Source organism: Ctenopharyngodon idella, chromosome 19 (assembly GCF_019924925.1).
Source record: "Ctenopharyngodon idella isolate HZGC_01 chromosome 19, HZGC01, whole genome shotgun sequence".
NCBI lineage: Eukaryota > Metazoa > Chordata > Actinopteri > Cypriniformes > Xenocyprididae > Ctenopharyngodon > Ctenopharyngodon idella.
The window spans coordinates 25,643,419-25,665,359 of record NC_067238.1 but is presented as its reverse complement, the minus strand read 5'-3'; the positions used below and the strand labels follow the sequence as shown (position 1 = coordinate 25,665,359).

Genomic DNA, 21,941 nt, shown 5'->3' with positions numbered 1-21,941 from the left:
TCGAGCGACGTCAGTGGGCGGGGTTTCCAACTCGAAATTGAGTGGCGTCACACGCAGGGGCTTTCCTCGCTGACGTGAATGGAAAAGAGAATCAAGCTGCGGACATAATCTGAGCTATTGCTCGCGAACAGGGCAGCAAAAAAGGACTGGCATCTTCCCCTCGGACTAATTGTCGGGGAATGTTGTAGCGGATACCTCTAGGGTGATATTTGTTATATTTACAAGACAGTTAGTTGAATGTACATGGTGTACAGTAGCACCGAAGCTCACTGCGTACCGCCCTATTCTGCTTCAGCTGCTTTCAATACTATCAGATCCATCTGTACGGTAAGTGCCCAACAGATCTGTCGTCATGGTTACGCTTTAGATCCCTCACGATCAGTCTAATGGTGTATGATTGTAAAATACAGTGATGTTGTGATGCTAATCAAGTGTTTGGGTATCATTGTGTGATGGCACATATCCCAGTTGGGTGACAGGCCACTTGAACCTGTAGACCTTTAACTGTAGACCGTTTTTTTAAGTGCAGTAATGCGACAAAAATGAATAAATAGTAAACTAGCTATAATAAACTAGCCGTTTTATACTTTGGCAATTTTTATTTATGTTTTAGTAGTTACGCTTGAACTAGGCAAATATTAAATGTTTACATAACAGGTGTGTATGTGTGTCTATATATTACAAGTATTTGATAAGCTTTGCATGTATATTTAAATGGAACTGGTGATTTACTTATGTCTCAGTAGTTACGCTTTGTGTGTGTGTGTATATATATATATATATATATGACCTTTGTGTGTGTGTGTGTGTGTGTGTGTGTGTATATATATTCATGAATTAATTAGTGATTTACTTATGTTTTAGTAGTTACATTTGAACTAAGCAGGATGTAAAAAGCTAATATTTAAATATAAATATTTATATAACATTAAATATTTAGTGTATGTACTAACCTTTGTATATTTAAATGAAACGTAATTCTTCCTAAAATATCTCATACTTACAAATTTAGGGGGCAAAATTGTGTGTGTGTGTGTGTGTGTGTATATATATATATATATATATATATATATATGCATGTGTATGTAATGTCCTTTTTTTCTTTACTTTTTTTCTTTATTTAATTTTTTACTTTTATTTATTTTTTGTTATTGAGGAGAGGTTCGTGTCCTTCCTGGCCTGCGTTGTTGGCTGAGTCTCTTTGTGGTGTTGCTTCCTCAACAACACCTTTCTAAATATAGAGCACACTAGTTCATCATGAACTTTACAGTATTTCATGAATCCGTTTCAACTGTACATGTTTTGGAAGTTTTGGTAACATTGTAAAGCAAGGAATGCACAGAATGACTTCAGTTTCATTTCTTCTTTTGCCTCACCAAACATACGGTTAATTCCATTCTTTCTTGTCTTGTTTTTTTTACATTTTTGGGTTATCCTTTTTACGGTAAACCACCATGTGACTGTTAAGAACTGATAAAATCGAGATCTTTGGTTTCACAGGAACCCATGGCTGTTTTTTCTTTTGTACCAGCCTCCCGCACACAATAGTCATTAAGTGTGAGTGTGGCCTGCTGGTGTTAGTCATGTTTTGTCTTGGGTAGTGAAAATTTTTGTACAGCGCATTCATGATAATGCATACGTTATATGAGATTTTGATGATTTTATGAGGATACAACCAAGAATGAGGTGAGCTAGAGAACAGACTGCCTGCTTCTTAGCAAGAATTGTACATGGATCAACACAACCACCTGCTCCGCACAGACACTCGCACAGACTCGCAGCTTAAAGAGATTTCATTAAAGGGATAGTTCACCCAAAAATGAAAATTCTGTCATCATTTACTCACCCTCAAGTTGTTTCAAACCTGTATACACAAAGGAAGATATTTTGAAGAATATGGGTAACCAAACAGTTGATGGCCCCCAATGACTTCCATAGTATGGAAAAAAAATACTGTGGAAGTCAATGGGGCCTATCAACTGCAGCACTTAACATATTGTCAGAACCTCTATACTTGCTGTTTTGTTTAGTAGTCTGTTCAGAATTGTGATCTCTATTTTAGACAAGAAAATCGTGCGGCTCATACAGATGCACATGGAAAACAAGACAGCAGGACCCATGCAGGCTTTGCTAAGAACAATAAGCCTTAGTGGAACTTCAGATGTGACTCAAATGGTTATGTAATGGCCAGAGATCCAGTGGTCCACCTGTACACCAACAGACCATGTGACTGGTGTGTGTGTGTGTGTGTGTGTCTGAGATAGAAACAGACTGAGCCGCAGTCTGGGGCTGTAGGATGATACGAAAGTGCTGAGGTGCGGTTTCAGGGTCTAACGCGGGCGGAAGCGCTAAGACAGTGTCTGTCTAGCTCTGTCTTATCTCTCACGGTAATGAGTTTGTCAGTAACATGTTGGCGGAAGGCCAAACTCTATGCACAATTACTTTCTGTATTTTCCTTTTCCCAATGCTCCGTTAAGGGTTGAATTATATTTAGTTTATAATTCAGTGTTTGTATGAATTCTCTGCTGTTTGAAAACCTATGCTGATTTGTAGCCTACATGGTCCATTTGTGGTTTCTGCTAATAATTCATTTTCTGAAGGCCTCTGTGACATGTTGATAAATGGTCTGGAAAAAACACACAATTCATTCTGAAACAAAACTGTATAGTGAGAGATTATGAAACTAATATTCTTGTTCCTTAAAGGGGATGTCTCTTACAGTAAGTGTCTGTAGTAAGGATTTGCTTTCATTATGACTTCAGCAGCAATCGTTTCCTTTTTTTCAATATGAAAACCTAAAGCTAATATGGAAAAAATATTCTCAATACAACAATGGTTTTAAAGGGATATTTCATTAAAAAATTAAACATATTGTCATCATTCACTCACCCTCAAGTTGTTCCAAACATGTAAGAATTTCTGTCTTCTGCTGAACACAAAACAATATATTTTGAAGGATATGGGTAACCAAACAGTTGATGGACCCATTCTTCAATGGGAAATTCTTCAAAATCTCTTTAGAAGAAAGAAACTCATACAGGTTTGGGGTGAGTAAATGATGACAGAATTTTCAGTTTTGGGTGATTTATTCGTTTAAGACAGAATACAAAAAAGAAAAAGAAAATCACAGTTGCACGTTTCCCATTAAAAATCTCTTGCAAAAATAGATACAGTATTTCAATTTTACCATAGTAATACAGTTATTGTTAATAGTGTAAAAACAAAATACATGTGTATATATATTTACACACATTTATTAAAACACTGTAAAATCGAACAGTGAAATTAATTCAATGAAATGGGTTTGTTTCACTCAAATAATAATGAAAGTTCATTGTACTTAATAGAAAAAAGTTAAGTACACATTGAAATGTGTGAGCTCAAAATTTGATTGTAGTAAGCTGAACGTAATATGATTGAGTTGCAGCAGATTTCTGGCCCTGCCCCACTTGTCACAAAAATTAAGTTCTAGTAACTTAAAAAATTAGTGAGTTTACTTAAATGTTCAGAGTATTCTGAACTGATGGAGTTTTACAGTGTATCATCATTGCTTTGTACCAGTGTTCATTTTTGCTTAGTCTTATGTAACTTTATTACTTTGAGTTTGATGAACTTAAACAATTTAAGTCAATCAATTTCCTCAAAATATTTAAGTAGCTAAGTACTAGTTGTTAAGACTTAGTTTAATCTAATGATTGAGTAAACCAACACTAAAATATTAGTAGATTTAACTTAATGTTTATGAGTTTACAGTACTCATACTTAATGGTTTTAAACTTAAATGGTTTAAGGCAATCGGTTTCCTCAAATGGTTTGAGTTACCATTACTTTTCGGGTTTTACAGTGAATATATAAAGCATGAGCCCGTTGCATTCCTTTCAAAATAATAGATTTTGTCATTACAACTTATATTATCAGTATAAAAAATTGATCATAAGTAATTTGCATACATTTAATTATTATTGACCTAGAAATGATATTATTCGTTTTATATCATAACATTTTTTGTTTATCTGTTGGTGTAAATGTAAAAAATCCCAGGTTTTCAATGTGGTCTCACACCTTTGGACCACAAAACAAAACAAAAAAATCCCAGGCCAACGCAGAATTTCCCTTTTCTGCATGCTTGTAATCTTAATGATGTTTTCTCTCTTGTGTGTGTAATTATATACTCTGCATGTAATTACAAACTCTAACTGTAGTGATAAAACCTGCGAGAACTAAACCAAACTTGTGGTAACAGAGATCCATACTTCATCAAACAAACCCTGGGAGCTTATGCTGTGGATTGTTCCAACCGCTTTCAAAGTTTTTAAATAAACTCTTTCCTAAATGGAAAAACCAGGCTGCTGATTTCCAGCTGCAGCAGTGCAAGCAAAAAAAGAGCTTCTTGTGAATCGACATGTCATTCACAGCTGATAAATAATACAGCAACTTCTGTTGTACAACAAACGCAGCCACGCCCATTACACACACACACACACACACACACAATAGCTTGCGCTTTGTAAACTTGCACTCTGGTACCGAGATGTGACACAGATTTTCCAGAAACAGCTTTTGTTGTGCACCCGCTAGCATCCCTCACACACACTAAACCTCAGAGAGCACAGATGGTAATTATGTGTCATCGGTTGCATTAGCAGAGGCTGCTGAAGTGGAATGGAGGGCTATTACCATCTCAGCCCCAAGTAATATATATATAGATGGTGGAGACTCTTTTTCATTGAACCTGCTATGATTCAACATCCACCTTTTCAATCTGCCTGTTTAGAATAGGCAGATCTGCTGAGGTCGTATTGAATTGTCGTAAGACTCTTGCATTTTTTATTATGCGTGCCTCTTGGTCACGTACAGTATAAAGAATGTAGCGCATAGGGATTATTGCATCCTCCTGTCATAATGGGTCAAGACATCAGGACAGTGGCTGTGAGCAATGTAAAAGCACTCTGTGAAAAAGTGGGTCATACTGACTGCTGTCACTGCGTACCTTGCATATCCATGAACGCCAGCAGAAAACAGGCTGCTTTAGTTTACTCTGCTTTATGCTGCGACTCTCTTTCTCATATACAGGGCTCAACTGTTAAAATGCTCCCTAAAATGCAGCTAATGGTATTTTTTTAAGTACCCTAGCATAAACACCATTGCATATGAATATGGTCATCGTTCATTATAGGTTCACTCACATTATGTCGAAATTACTGTAATTACAAGATTCCAACTTGTAAAAAGCACATCCTCATAGAAATCATAATTATAACTTGTAAACCAATAGTTTTTTTGAGAGCTCTGAATTGTACCACCTGATGTACATGTTTATTTCATATAATGGCATAAGTAAAAAGAAAGTCAGGGTGATACAATGGTCCTGATATCATAAAGAAGACAATATATTTACAACTTTTTTTGTATTCTTATGTATTCAAGGTGTAGGGAAAATATGTTATTACCTTTTACTTTGTAGTTACGTTTTCATTTCATTTCATGATTTAAAGTCATTAAAATCATTAAATTGAAACTCCTTGAAATGGTATACAATTTTTTTCTTTCAAAACCATATGAACATGATACAAATACAAAAGTATAGTTCACTTTTTACGCATACGCGAGGGTCAGCGTACAGTGCGCGTAGCACAAATATCGTCATCAGAAGAGTACGTGCACCGCTGGATTTTTGTAACCACGCGTACACACATGCGCATTTAATTTTTGTGCAGTAATTAGTTTATCGACAAGCTGGCAACCGTGCCCTGGGGGCGTTGATTCACAAGGTAGTCGAAGAAAACCTGCATAAACAGAACAGACCGGAACGCATGCAAGCTACAGCGACAACGGAGGCCTACATAAGCGACAGATTGTGCGAAGAGGTTAGAAAGTACCCTCATTTGCACAACTCTAGCATAAAAGAATACGAATATATTTACATGGGTTGTAACTTGATTGCTCGAAACTGCGCATGCGTCAAACGCCTGTGTACGCGAACGAGTCGAGAAGTACGCTTTAGAAGACTGGCGTTTGACTAAACGAAGTATACCCAGGGCTTCATTCATTTCACTTTTGGTATGAAAGGGCCTTTACATTTGCCAAAAATATAACTTTTTTTGTTGTTATAAAAACAAAACAAACAGCCCAGCCCAGATGAGAAACAGTAATGCAAAATTAACAAAACACATTACTTTCCATAAAAAGTAACTAACACAATTCAATAATTTTTTTAGGGAGTAATGCAAAATGCATTACTTTTAAAAGTAACAGAACAGACCGGAAAGCATGCAAGCTACAGCGACAATGAAGGCCTACATAAGCAAAAGATTATGCGAAGAGGTTAGAAAGTACCCTCATTTGTACAACTCTAGCATGAAAGAATGCAAAAATGTTTACAAGATTTAAAGATGTAACTTGTGGCGAGAGATTGCTCAAAACTGCGCATACGTCGAATGCCTGTGAACGCGTACGAGTCAAGTGAAGCATACTTTCCAAGGTTATGCATTCGACTGTGCGCGTACACTAGCGTACGTGTAAAAAAATGCCCAGGGCAGGGCATAGCCAGTAGTATACCCAGAGTACATTACTAAGAACTCGGCACATGTTTTTTTTTTTTTTTTCCTTCTTTATCATTGACAGTGACACACTTATTGTCATTGACCCATTAGAAAATTTTTGTTTTCATAACACTGGGTATGAGTACACTGACAGCTTTACACTAGCATGGTGGTCTCTTTCCCTTCCCCCTCGCACAAGTAAACAGATTTGTGCTACGCAGGCATTAGTTCAGGGGTCATCAGAGCAGGAAACCAGGACACATCAGTCTTAGATGAGTTTGTGTAGCTGAAGTATGTTTTTTTTTTTTATTATTTCTTGAGTAGACATATGTGTGAGAGATTGACACATATTATGTTTCCCTACAAAACCATTGCTAGTATGACATTTGCAAACCATACTGATTTCCCTCTCAAATATAAATAAATGAATAAAGTCTAGTGGAGACGTGCGCTCATGCGTTATGTGATGTATGGTGTTAATATCTGCCGGGTGTGTGTATGTGTTCATGAGGGCCAGAGTCACTGTGAGGGTCCTTGTTTGCTGTGTTCATAGTGGGAATAACCATGGCAACTGCACTAGCAGCACAGTGTGAAGTGGAGAGGGAGCGCTTGAGTGTATGAGAGAGTGAGTATGAGAGGGTGTCATCAACAGTGAGACACAAAGAAAATGAGAGAAGTAAAATCCAACACAAGATGGAAGGACAGAAAATTTGATGGCAGAAGTCAGTTTTAATGTCACACTACCAGTTACTTCCTCAACTGTGTCGTTTTTTTTTTTAATTGGCTGGCTTTATTCATCAGTACTGTCAAGCAGTCACTTCAGGAGTCTAGAGCACGAAGAGTTAACCATGAAATGAAAAGAGATTGAGAATAAAAGAAGGGAGGAGTGTGTGTGTGTACGTGAGTGTGCACTGAGCATGCTCCTCCTGCAGGCTGTCTGTGCCCTGTGCTAACTTCCTGTGCTATTTCTCTTCCTTAACAGACCGGCCAATTCAGAAGGAGAGAACAGCAAACTGGAGCACACTCATGTTGGCTCTGTGAATTTAGCGGAGGTAAAAGACGACGGAAGACAAGCCCTGAGAAAGGATTACGATATCTGGAGACTGATTTTACATTCCTAGTGGTCTTTAAATGCCCCATTTTTAATTGACAGTATCTGTCAGCTTTTTAGTCCGTAACAAATTTGGGGTGCAACAATTTGCTTTTGTTTCCTGGTTTCTTTTTCTTTTTTTACATTTCGAAGAAGATCGTTGGAGTGAAAGGAAATTTTTTTTCCATCCTGGCTCAATTTGTCTAGTTATTTTTCCGTTTATTGTTTAATCACGACTCCCTGTTATAGTTGAGAGGAAGAAATGACTTCATGAATGGAATTCTCCCAACGGGGAAACTAACTGGAATTTGTTGAGACCTTGACAAACATTCTTTTGTGTATCTGGAGTGTTTGTGTTCTTGAGGTTCATCGAAATCATTCTGTGGAAGGAACCAAGGTGCCTCGCCAGAACTCTCTGTGACCTCTCTAAGGACTCAAGTGGGAGAACATAACAAGGTTGTTCTTGGGAAATGGGATCTGAAAAGGACTCTGAATCACCCCACTCCTCTGTTAGTGGCATTCCCAATCCGAAATGCCGTGGGCCTGGTAAGAAGCAAGGCAGGATCTCTTTTCATAGTCTCTTTCATGGCAAACGCGGATCCAGGGGAAACAAGGCTAATGTTGGCACTCCTCTTGCGCAACAGCTGCACCAACAGCAACAACTCCAGCAACAGCAGCTTCTCCAGCCTCCCACACCCACAAATGTTTCATCAGACCCATCTACGGCAGGCCCGGCCGAGCCGTTATCCGCCAGCCAGGCCTCTTTGGGAGGTCAAGAACTCCTAGAGTGTCCCTTGTGCCTGGTGCGTCAACCTGCGGAGCAGCTTCCTGAGCTCCAGGGATGCAGCCACCGGTCTTGCCTGTGCTGTCTAAGGCAGTACTTTCGTATCGAGATTACGGAGAGCCGAGTGCAGCTCAGCTGCCCGGAGTGCGCCGAGCGACTTGCCCCACGGCAGGTGGCCCTCATCTTGGACGATCCCAACCTGATGGAAAAGTATGAAGAGTTCCTGCTGCGCCGCTGCCTGGCATCGGACCCTGATTGCCGATGGTGTCCCGCTCCCGACTGTGGGTAAGTCTGGGATAGGGTTGGGATGTCAGGGAACCCTAAAAGATACCCTGTTTATTTTGAATAGGAGATATTTAGATTCCTAAATTCCAGTAAAGATGTGCTACGTCATACAGTGATGTTCTAGAGAACTGCGGTAACAGTTTGGGGAGGGCCATTTTTGTTTCACTATGACTATTCCCCTGTGCACAAAGTGAGGTAATTATGGAAATGATTTACTAAGTAAATGATGTAGCAGAACTTGACAAGCCTAAAGCCCAAACATGAAACCCAGTGAATATCTTTAGGATGAAGTGAATCCAAAGGTGAAGTTTTGATTTGAACGTTGGTAGGGACATATTGCAAGGAGGCAGGGGATAAACATAAGATTATAAATCATAAAATGATACCACTTTATTTTACAGTTCTGTTTTATGTACATACTATTATTATAGTAATTACAATAACTGGGTAATAACTTTGACCCTAGCCCCAAAGCTAACCTTAACTTGTGTACTTAACTTACCTTATATTACTTTCTTAGGTAAGTACACATAAGTGCACATACTGTAAAATAAAGTGCAACCCATAAAATATATAATAAAAAATAAGGTTACACTTTATTTTACAGTACATGTACTTACAGTGTACTTACCCAAGAAAGTACTGGTAATATAAGGTAACTACATGGGTTATGGATAGGTTTAGGGGTAGGTTTGGGCTAGGTATTACCCAGTTATTGTAATTGCTATAAAAAAGTACATCGTACGTACATGTGGAACAGGACTGTAAAATAAATTGCTACTAAAAATAAAAATGGATTAGACAATTAAATTCCCTCATATCACAATTCTCATTTCCTATTTTCTCTGACCTATTCTGTTCCTGATATCTGAGATGACTTCACAATGAATCCTCCCATTACTTTAATGTTTGTCACATTAAGTATTATCCTTCCCTGTAGTCACTGGCAGACACGGTCATAGGCAACATGTTTGGCATGGAGCGCTGCCCTGCATACAGCTGTCACACTCCATTTCTCTCATTTGAATGCTTTTTGTTCCAGTGAATTCACAAAACAAAAATCAACCTAATCTGCTACCCTAACTGATATGCATCTGCTGAAAATCAGATGCTATTTTAAATAGTGATGCATTGAAATTTTGGCAACCTAAAATATTCGGCCAAAATTGCAAAAAATTGCTGAAATCATTGACAGAAACAGTTTAATTATTGTTTCTCTGAAGATGTGTTTTGTGTTTCAGCATCTGTTTCTTGTACACGGCATAGATAAGTTACACTGTAACACAAAATTATACTAGAGTAGCAATATGTACAAATTTTCAACTGAAATAAGAGGTGGCTCATTGCACAAGAACTTTACCATGACTGGTTTAATTTATCACGAGAACAGGAACACCCTGAACAGCATGTCGAGTTCACTTTATTTTCAGTTTCAGTTTTTGGCTAAATGAAAACTTAAATTTCAGTTTCAGTGTTTAACTAAAATAATCCTTTTTGGTGTAGTAATTGTTAACTTTTGAAAATAAAAAAAATAAATAAATAAAAAGTTGCGCAAACTTGTAATTTCTGGCACTCCTCTGAATCCTCTAAGACTGAAATCCAAGAATCTCCCCTGACATAAGCATCCATTGACCAATGAGAATTTTAGAGAGGCAACTTCTTGATATCAGCCTAACACAGCTCTACCCACAGCTCTACCCTCAAAATAGAGCTTACGCATTCATATCCGTCAAACACTCTCTAGTGTGTAGGCATCCTAAAATTGCCAAAACGTTGGTTGAGAGATTTCTCAACCAACATGCTCTTGTGTGTGAATGGGAGCAAATTCAGCAATGTTCCAACATCTAATGGGAAAACCTTCCCAAGAGAATGGAAGCTGTTAGGAAGAACCAACTCTTTATTGAAGCCAACTGTTTTGAAATGAAAAGCTCAACAGGGGTGTGGCATTCTGGCATCCACATACTTTAGCACATATAGTGTATTAAATGCTCTTCTACATATTGTCAGATTCAATAGAAGTAAGGGGACATATTTCACAGTTTTTGCTTGTTCTATGTGCTTTGGCAAGTGTAGGAGGCATTTGGACAGTTATAGGGAACACTTGAGCTTGTGTGGGAAGCCTAGTTTAGCTGTTGTGTCATTCTTCTGAGAAAGTGTGATTTACTTCAGAGGCCTTTTACAACCTGTCCTAGGTTTATCAGTCATTTGACCTACATTTAAGGGGCATGATTCTTTTTGCGTCACTGCCATTTCCTAAAAGGCCCACGGCTGATTCTGAGGGGTTTTTAGATGGTCTGGGAATTTTTCAAAAAGGCCATTTTGTCCAGTAGAAATCACACTATTGGCTGGTTGGTTGGTTAGTTAGATGCATCAAATAGGGTTGTGAAAAAAGTAACTTCTTTGCTGGAAGATAAATTAAGTTTCACTCAGATGTTTCATTTGCCTCTTTGTAGACTAACTAGGAATCTCCCACCCTAGACAATAATAGCACATACTTTTCTTTTCATTCAGTTTCAGTCCCTTGTGTCTCTGACGGAAAAGGTTCCCCTGTAGATTTTGCTGCCTGAGTATCAGTTCCAGTCCATGGTGCTGCTTTTTACCCATCAGTCCCCCCAACCAGCTCTGCTTCAGCTTGATTGAAAGTCCAGAGCTGCCAATGGGAGAAAGGAACGGCTTGTTTCTCTCTCCCTCAGTCATATGTTGCTATGGCAACTGAGATGCGGCACAGAGGTAGAGTTGCTATGGGTAACCGAGGCTGGTATTTGATTAAGACAATCATTGGCTACTCACTTGACCGTGTGTGCATACCACAGTGTCTTTGTGAGCCTCAAAATAGAGTGTTGATTTCATTGTCTTTAATCCTAGTGAGTGTTCTGGGATAGCATAATCATGTGTAATGAGGTCGGTTTCGGCTTGACTCTACATGTAGGGGGTGTGTGTGCCAGTACGTGCAGGTAATTGGAAGCTCTTTGTTAGGACATTATAGTTCTCCATTGCAGCTGAGCTGATTAATGAGGTGTCAGCTGGAGGAGGAATGTTTTCTTCAGAACCTGCTTTAACTTCGGCCAACAGGTCAAAACATGCACTTAAAATTAAAGGGATTGTTTTTGTCACGCATAAGCGAAACTTAGACAATAAAGCTGGGGTCGAGTTTTACTTTAACTTGAAGGGAGAAATCAGCTTTTTCCACCCCAGGTGATCTATTGCCACTGTTTATTCAGTCATTAAATTAAAAAAAAAAAGATTTCTTTAAAAATTTAAGGTTAAGGGTTTTTTTTATTATTTAATAATATGTTTATTTATTATCAGTGTGTATATCTGTGTAGTTTTTCTGAGGTCTGAAGTAGAAGTTTGGCTACCAAGTAATGTTCTTAAGAAAAGGAATAAAATGCTATTGGAGTACTTGGAAACTCTCACAGCTGGAACATACTGACTGCAATAAATCCTCCCTCTCATTTTCCATAATGTAGTAGTGTCTGTACCTGCTAATGTTTTTCTTGACTTTAAAAGGAATTTGACATTACAAAGAATCTGAGTAGGGAACACACTGATATCCTAGTGTATGTGATTCATTTGGGCGGTTGTCAAAAGAAAAAACTAAGGTCATTTCTATAATTGCAATCTATGAAAGCTTGTTTCCACCACCGAATAGAAAAAAAGGGAACTTGCGACATTTTATTTTACAATTCTGACTTATTTTCCCGAGTTCTGACTTATTAAAGTCACGAGTTATAAAGTCGAAATTGTGAGATTTAAACCTGCAATTCTGAATTCAGAATTGGACTTTATAACTAAATTGCGAGTTTATAATTCTGAGAAAAGAAGTCAGAATGGCAAGATATAAACGCAATTGCGAGAAAAAAGTCTGAATTGCTCAGAATTGTGAGATTAAAAAGTCGCAATTATCTTTTAAATTTTTCCCCATTATAGCAATCTTATTCTTGCTTAGAGGTCTGTGAAGTCTGAGACATTTACATGGTCCACATATTCCTCAGCTACATTTACAGAAGATACCATGATATTACTATAATCAGTTTTTGGACACTACCATGATGCTATTTTTAAAGTACCATAAAAATACCATACTATTACAGTCTGATAATATCTCTGTAGCATGCACTTCTGTGTAAGTGTAGATTGCACAACAGTAGGTATAATGATATCTCAAGTTATCTAAATCATAGATTCTCTAGGATAGTCTGACCTGTTTGCATTGTTCTCCTGCCAGTTTTGCAGTCATCGCTTCTGGATGTGCCAGCTGCCCCAGGCTGGTGTGTCGAAGAGAAGGGTGTGGTGCTGAGTTCTGTTACCACTGCAAGCAAGCTTGGCATCCTAACCAGACCTGCGACTCTGCCCGCCAGCAGAGAGCCCTGTCCTTGAGAACACACAGTAACCATTCACCCAGCTACACGGCCGAGCAGGGGCACAGTGAGTATTCGACCATCAGTCCACCATTTTCTGTCTCATAAATTTACAGTGAAGGAGATAGGAGATTTGGAGTTAGGCTGTTTTTACCTGGGCTAGAAGGCAACCACCTAGCAATGCCCTAGAAACCACCCAGATCCCCCTAGTAACCATCTAGAAGTCCCATAGAAACCACTCTTATTACCTTAGCAACCACCTAGCAACAAAAAAACACTCAGAACACCTTAGTAACTGCATAGCAATGCCCTGGTAACCTTTTAAAACACCCTAGCTACAACCTAGTGATGTCTCAGAAATCACCCAAAACACCCTAGCAACTGCCTAGTAGTGCCCTAGAAACCACTAGGATTTCCTTAGCAACCACATAGCAACAAAAAACACTCAGAACACATTAGCAACTGCATAGCAAAGCCCTTGTAACCACCCAGAATTGCCTAGCAGCCACCTAGTGATGTCCTAGAAACCACCCAGATCACCCTAGCAACGCCCTAGAAACCACCTAGATCCCCCTAGTAACCACTTAGAAGTCCCCTAGAAACTACCCTGATCACCTTAGCAACCACCTAGCAACAAAAGCCACTCAGAATATGTTAGTAACTGCATAGCAATGCCCTGGTAACCACTTAGAATACCCTAGCTACAACCTAGTGATGTCTTAGAAACCACCCAAAACACCATTGCAACCACCTATTAGCGCCCTAGAAGCCACCAGGATTTCCTTAGCAACCACATAGCAAGAAAAACACTCAGAGCACCTTAACAACCACATAGTAACATTCTAGAGACCACCTAGAACACAGTAACATTCACCTGCAGCTCCTTAGAAACCACCCAGATCACCTTGGCAACTGCCTAGTGACAACACAAAAAACAATACTCAGAACTCCTCAGCAACTGCATAGCAGCATGTTTTGCACATACAAACACCTCTCACATTTTTATTCAGAAAATGTATAAATCAAGTTAGTATATGTTGTGCTGTGGGGCTTTAGTGTATTAGTCCTTCACTTCAGTGTTTATCACTTTGAAAAAGACTACCACGAATTAGTGGCTAAAAATATACTGGAAAACTTTATTGAGTTTCAGAGTGCCACTAGCCACTCGTATAATTTGATTTGCTATGTGTTTCCCCCTAGGGCGCTTTCATTTTGTGCACTTCTGTGTATTCTGCAGATTATTGAGGTTTTTCTGTGCTCTCTCCTCCTTCTCAAGTTCTCTCTAGTTTCTCTCTAACCTCCTGAACTAAAGCAGGAGTCTGCTAACGTCCCTCTTCTCGCTCTTGTTCCCATCTGACATTCAGAAAACGCTTCCTCAGCACAAACTGTTTACAGCAGGTTCTGTCTGCCTGCACAAATTCTAAATCCCAACCCTTTAATCCCCACTCAGCTGATGACATCAAGCCTTGCCCCCGATGCGGTGCCTACATCATCAAGATGAACGACGGCAGCTGTAATCACATGACCTGTGCTGTGTGCGGCTGCGAGTTCTGCTGGCTCTGTATGAAGGAGATTTCAGACCTGCACTACCTCAGGTACCTTCTGCTAACCATCAATGGGAATTTATCAAACTACTTGCTCGAATCTAAAAATAATTATACGTTGTGTCTTCTCAGTCCATCAGGTTGTACATTCTGGGGAAAGAAGCCATGGAGTCGCAAAAAGAAGATTCTGTGGCAGCTGGGCACTTTGATTGGTGCACCTGTGGGCATCACTCTAATCGCTGGCATCGCAGTTCCTGCTATGGTTATCGGCATCCCCGTTTACATTGGACGCAAGGTGCGGAAAGTCAACATCACATATTTCCCCACAGCGCTACAGTTTAGATATTAACAAATCCTTTATCAGGAACCGAATTTCCTTAAAAGCCTGGGAATTTCCCTCTCACCTGCCACGTTGCTCAACCAGCTTAACTGTGTTAGATATCGCCATAATTCTGGTACAGTGACTTCCTGCTGAAGAATACAGAGCACAATTGGCTTTGTTTTATAAAATGTATTCAGATTTTGAAGGTTTAGGATGCCAATAGACCAGATCTTTTATTTTAGCAGATAAAAGCACATTTGTGACAGTGAAATAATACAGCTGCTGTTTGTCACAGATCCACTCACACTATGAGGGCAAGAAAACGTCACATCACAGGAGGAATCTCGCCATCACTGGTGGTGTGGCTCTTTCAATCATTACAGCTCCAGTCATCGCTGCTGTCAGTGTGGGTGAGTATTCCTGAAAAAAATTACATTCATATTTACACTACCGTTTAAAAGTTTGGGATCAGTAATCATTAATATTTTTATTCAGTGAGGATGCATTAAATTGATCAAAAGTGACAGTAAAGACTTTTACTTTGTTCTTTTGATCATCAAATAATCCTAAAAAGGTAATACAGTTTCCACAAAATATTAAGCAGCACAACCGTTTTCAACATTAATAATAATAAGAAATGTTCCTTGAGCAGCAAATCAGCATATTACAATAAAGGATCGTGTGAGTAATGATGCTGAAAATTCAGCTTTGCATCACAGGAATAAATTAAGTATTCAAATTGGAAACAGTTATTTTGAATTGTAATAATATTTCACAATATTACTGTTTTTACTGTATTGTTGATCAAATAAATGCAGCCTTGGTGAGCATAAAACACTTCTGTCAAACACATTATAAAATCTTACCGACCACAAAGTTTTGAACAATAGTGTACATTTATTCATGAAGCAGATGTTTTTATTCAAAGCCATTTACAAAAGAGCTGCAAAAACAATTCATCCTTATAAGTTGGTAATGTTAAAAGTTTTGTAATACAAAGATCTAGAAATTAAAATTTCCACACAAAGCTATCATATGCCTTTAGAAGACATTGAAAATAACACCTTGTACATTGTATAGACTGCTTATATGATATTATGATCCTCTTTTAGCACTTTCTTCTACTTCCTACCTTTGTAAAGATTGAAAGCTTCAGTTCCCGTTCATTGTAATGGACTCTATAGACAATTGCTTCTGCATTTAGCCTCAGGCAACCGCAACTTCCAGTGCAGCACAATGTATGGAAAATATGAGAAAATGAAATCTTGAGGAAGTGTCACACAAAAGAACAAAGTGATATGTGAGATATTTAAAGCTTCTGGAACTCATTACTAAATCATTATGTTTTAATCACAGACTGTAAAAATAAAAAGATGGACAACTTGTCTCCAATTCCTTCCAAGGTAGAAACAGTCACTGCCAATTACATAATTTAGAGCCAGAGTCTGCGCAGTAGTGATCCTGAGTTCGAGCTGTGGTATCAAGGTCCCTCCCATAATCCCGCTCCCGCAGACTCGATCGCAAGCACAGCTGTCAATGACATAACGCCCCATTTTTATAGCATTAAATAACTAACCAAAAAAACAAACTTACTGGAAAAGTGAACACTTGGACATACATTAGCGTGATTAAAAGCTACCTAAAATGACAGAAACCATCTTCGAAAACAATTTTTTTGAAGTGTAATTGGATTTTTTAGTTAGGCTCGCATCTCATTCGATTACACGTAGATAGGGCGGGGCTTAAGACCTATACTGAAGCCAGCCACCAGGGGGCGATCAAAATATTTTGGCTTCACTTTTCAGGACGTGCGCGCCACCCTTGGTTTTAATATACTAAAATGTTAGTACTCTGGTCTTCATTCGGGTTTCAATTGTTTACTGGAAGTTCTTGCACAATCAAAAACAAACCAAAAATAAACTCTTATATAACCAAAAACTGTGTTACTCCGTCTTTCTTTCGTTCATAAAGGAAATGCGCCAATTCTTAAAGGCACTTATGATTATCCAATAGTAAAACAGAGCAAACCATTACAAAATAAACAGGGGGGTGCTCAACTAATGCACATAAACAAGATAAACTCACCCAAACATTTCTGCTTCTAGTGTTAAATTTTAATTATTCAAATTATGGCTATTACATTTACTATAGTTATAGTATTATATATAATACACACACATATATTGTATATAATACACACACACACATATACATATACATACATATATATATATATATATATATATATATACACAACTTCTGTTGTTTTAAATGTTCTCTAGAAATAAACTTGACTTTGACTACCACAGTTTGCTATGGGAAAATACTATAACAGAAGCTTGAGTAGCACTGCGATTTTAGCTGAAATGCATTGTCCATTAGGTTGAAAAGAATTGCTAGTACAGTAAATCAGATTTTCTCATCAACTCTCCCTTTAACTTAGCTATGTCTATGTCTCTTCCCTACAGGCATTGGTGTTCCCATCATGTTGGCGTATGTGTATGGTGTTGTGCCTATCTCTCTGTGCCGCGGCGGGGGCTGTGGGGTGAGCCGGGGGAAAGGTCGTGGTGTAAGGATAGACTTTGATGAGGATGACGGGCCTATTACTGGTAAGAAAAAAAAAAGATGATAGATCAAATTATATCATCTGGGAAAAACCTATTCAGTGTATTGACCATCAACCGGACACTTTCTCTCTATAGTTGCTGATGCATGGCGAGCGCTGAAGTCTCCCAGCCTGGGCGAGAGCAGTTTGGAGGGAGGAGCCAGCGGCCTCAGTACCACCTCTCCGAGCGAGGGCCTATCCGTCGCTCCAGGTGGTCTGGGAGACACGCCACATTTCAACACACTAGCGGGAGGAGCACTTGGTGCGAGGACAGGAAAATACAGCAGGTATGTGGGTATATTCAGGGCATGGGTTATTCTGTGTACTGTTTGGTAAATATACAAGAGCTACACTGTAAATATGGGTAGTGTTCTTGTTTTTCATGGAAACATGTTTATGTTTTAGGCTGGAGGTGCAAGGAACTGAGCTGGGAAAGGAAAGTGCCGGCAGGGAGACAGGCAGCTTGGGAGCGGCCAGTGACTGTGCAAGCACAAGGGGCATGGCAGGATCAATCACTTCCTCTTACACCTTACCTGACAGGTGTGAAAGTCACTCTGAATAAACAAATAAATGTACACTGCCATTTAAAAGTTTGGGGTCAATAAGATTTTATAATGTTGTTTGAAAGAAGTCTCTTATGCTCACCAAAGCTGCATTTGTTCAAAAATCAAAAATACAGTAAAAAAAAAAACAGTAATATTGTGAAATATTATTACAATTTAAAATTAAAAACTTGTAAGTAAGTGTAATGTATTCCTGTGTTGGCAAAGCTGAATTTTCAGCACCATTACCCTACATGGTCCTTCAGAAATCATTCTAATATGCTGATTTGCTGCTCAAGAAACATTTCTTCAACTATCAGTTGTGCTGTTTTTTTCAGGATTCTTTGATAAAAACATAGTTCAGCATTTATTTGAAACAAATATTTTGTAACATTATAAATGCCTTCACTGTCAGATTTGAATTTGATCAATTTAATGCATGTTTGCTGAATAAAAGTATTCATTTCTTTCAACAAAAAAAAAAGAAAAAGTCTTACTGACGGCAAACTTTTAAACACAGCCAATATTAAAGATTTTGCATTTAGATAAACTTTAACGTCATCTAATGCTTTTTAAAGTTGATCTTTAAAAACATGAATAAATTAATAACATTTAGCAAATTTCAAATGAATATCCATTTTTCATACTGTACAATTGATTTTCAGACTGCGGTTAACCCCGGGTTACGTAGTTCTAGACACCGCTTTTAACCCCGGGTAAAGGAACATTTCACGCTTGTAATTTAGCGTTATGTTATTGTTATGTTAATGTTAGCGCCGCTTTTTTTTTTTTTTTTTGTTCCAGAGTAGGGTTAGCTCCGCTTTTAAGGTCTTAACCCCGCATTGAGGTTCCAAACTTGTAAATTGTGAAACGATGCGGTGTTGAATGTTATGGCTAGATGCTTAGCAACGGCTAATCAATAGCTTACATCATATTAATGTGCTTTTAGACAGTCACAGAAACACTGCGCATTTTATATAAAAAATAAATTCGGCGTTTGAGAGGGAAAATTTCAAATGCTGACAGAAAACGCGACAATATGAGTGAAGAAGATTCTTTCTTACCTTTATAGTCCGAAATGTTCATTCAGTATAAACTCGATAGTACAGTCGACAATACAGGATGCGCAGTGCTACAGCTTGGTAAACAGGTCACGTGCTGCATTTATCCAATCAATGACACTGACACCGCAAATATGCAAATAAGAACATTAACCCAGGGTTTAGGAATGTACAGTGTGAAACGTCAGTTTATGAATACCCAGGATTAATTGTTAACCACAGGTAAATTATGAGCAGTGTGAAACGTGAAGCAAAATAACCCAAGATTCCATTTACCCAGGGTTTAGAATGACCCAGGGTTAACTATTTCAAGTGTGAAAAGCCCTTATAATGTTGTGATGCCTAAATACATCTGTAGCATCTAAAATGATTGATTTTAGTTTTTAATTTAGACAAAAAAATATATAATTTTAAAAATGATTATTTTCTGGCCATAATATGAAAATAATTTATTGGCTTATCGGTATTGGTGCCTCCATAAGATAAACATGAAATAGTAGCAGCTTTGATATGACACTTCATCTCACCTTTTCTATGACCTGTTGTTTCAGAGAGGGCACTAACCTCGAGATCCAGGTGGACATTGAAACTAAACCAAGCCATCTGTGTCTAACCACTGAAGAGGATCTGGCTCCGCCTACTGCTGCCATGGTGCCCAGCTCGGGGGAGGAGCCACAGGACTGCAGTTCCCGCAGAAGCGGGGTTGTCGTGGATTCCTCTCTGGGCCTGTCACCAGGAATGTCACTCAGGGAGGGTCTCCGAGACGTCACCCTCGCTCAGCCGGAAAGCATCCGCAGCGACCTGGAGATGTCCGACACGCAGTCGGATGACATCGCGGAGCTCACATCCGACGACTGCGACTCGCCCCGACCCAAGAGCTGCCACGCCGCGCCCCCTCCGCAGACGACCTGCAGAGCCTTGAACCCCACCGACAGCCTGCACTGTCCCGACAATGTCATTCTTTACGTGTGAGAGAGACTCTCGCCATTGCACAAAGCCAACCGTTTCTGAGCTTTTGACTTGTTAATGCTTTACCTGTTATTTTGCTGCTTTTTATAATTATTAAAACACCTTACTTGCATCCAGACAACTCATGGAACTGACTGCTCATCGCTCTGCTCTCCTGTCCCGTCTCTATTACAAGCACGGACAGGTCCTCTACCTCTTCAGAAATTCATACTGTTATTCATTGGTTGGTGTTTACTTCTCGGTGGAGCAAAAGAAAAAAAAAAGAAGCATTGAATCGGTACTATCGTGGCCAGAAGAATTTCCTTAGATAACAAACAAACAAATAATGCTACAAAGTGAAATGTCGCCAAGCACATGTATACGTGAGTGGTTTGTATATGGATGACACATTACAGTATTGTTTGTATGTTTGTTTTACTTTTAAATAGACCTGGAAATTGTATGATTTTGCATGCGCCGCGCTAGTATTGTTTTGGTCCGGTTTGCACAGAAGAACACACACTTCAAAGTGAGAGAGATCGGTATGGAGTAAGGTCAGTGCGATGAGAGACTGATCCGAACTTCACTAGCAGACAGTTTGACTTGAATCACTGACTGCCTGCCTTACAGACCGAGCACATGCACTCAGTTCCCTTACGCTGTCTGTGACTCACTGACAACACTGTTTGTGCCCTCTTGAGCTGAGAGACGGATGTATGTGTGGATCATGTTTATCAGTGTTGATTTTATTGCTGGGTATTAAATCATATAGTATCAAGGATGGAACTGCCATTCACATGCATGTCTGTTGTTATTAATGTTATTATTTTATTATGATTTTCGGCCTCTTTCTTAAGCACATTGCTTTTCAAGCGTTTCAAGCAGTTTTATTTTCAGTTTGTTTTACCCGCTAGCTGGATGTATGGATGGATGGAGTTGGTTAGGGTTAGGATGAGATGAGCACTCCTGCACTTTATCCCACTATTTATCATTGTTCTACATTGTAGGCTTATATTTATGCACTCCCTTTTTTCTTTTGGATTTCAGCTTCTCTGGGAAACGTTTGAATGCCGTAGTCATGATTTTGTTATTTAATTTTGGATGTAATGAAATATTGAAATTTTGTTTTGCATTCTTAACATGCTATGCTTTCTGAATCTCATAATTGTATTTGGCTGCAGAGAGAATCCTCAGCTTTTACATGTAATGATGGATTAGCTTTGTCTTGTAATCACATAAAAAGGATTTGTGGTTGTCACATCTTTTGCTCTCTTTTTTTTTTTTTTTTTTGGGTTGTGTGAAGATGCGTTTATATTTTTAGGTTTATGAGCGGATTGTGAAACTATACTTGATAATTTGACTATAAACTGGTTATGGTGAAATGAGTGTTATAACAACTAAATACAGTTACTTAAGCAATATGCTGAAGAGAAGGTGTGTTAAATCTGGCATTGTTTTGTACATCCCCACAAAGATAACTGCACTGGCTGTGAGTGTTTGAAACAACATGAAAAATAAACATTTCCTCCTTTGTGGCAATTTTTGACTCTTCCTCCTTTATGGCAAATTTTGAATATTTCACGGGCAACTGGGAATTGTGGTATGTACAAACTGAGTACAAAGCCTGCATAACTAATGAAGTAAGCTCTCAAAACGTGATGCTCATTTTTGGACTAAAGACCGAAAAACTGGTTGTAAAATTGATCAGAAATACAATAGATTGCTATTGGATACACTGAAGTTAAAGTTATTTTCACATTTTTATTGTTAAAATCTTACAACACACATTTTAAAGGTCTTGTGCGGGGTTATTAAGAAAAACTAAAATAATAATTATAATAACATTTGTTAACTATA

General features: G+C 38.6%; 1 protein-coding gene across 2 annotated transcripts; it reads left to right on the top strand.

The window, feature by feature from the left end:
• Positions 1-61: 61 nt before the first annotated feature.
• On the top strand, positions 62-21,623 carry rnf19b (ring finger protein 19B). 2 transcript variants are annotated; one of them, XM_051872304.1, is made up of 10 exons: positions 62-327; positions 7,525-8,701; positions 12,930-13,129; positions 14,513-14,657; positions 14,739-14,901; positions 15,224-15,338; positions 17,397-17,537; positions 17,631-17,820; positions 17,939-18,073; positions 19,688-21,623. In XM_051872304.1, the coding sequence occupies exons 2-10, from the start codon at positions 8,103-8,105 to the stop codon at positions 20,106-20,108; spliced, it is 2,109 nt and encodes a 702-aa protein (XP_051728264.1). In that variant the 5' UTR covers positions 62-327; positions 7,525-8,102; the 3' UTR covers positions 20,109-21,623. The 2 variants fall into 2 exon arrangements, with proteins under 2 accessions (XP_051728264.1, XP_051728265.1); XM_051872305.1 differs by lacking the exons at positions 62-327; positions 7,525-8,701 and having other exon boundaries at positions 12,937-13,129; positions 14,427-14,657.
• Positions 21,624-21,941: the final 318 nt, after the last annotated feature.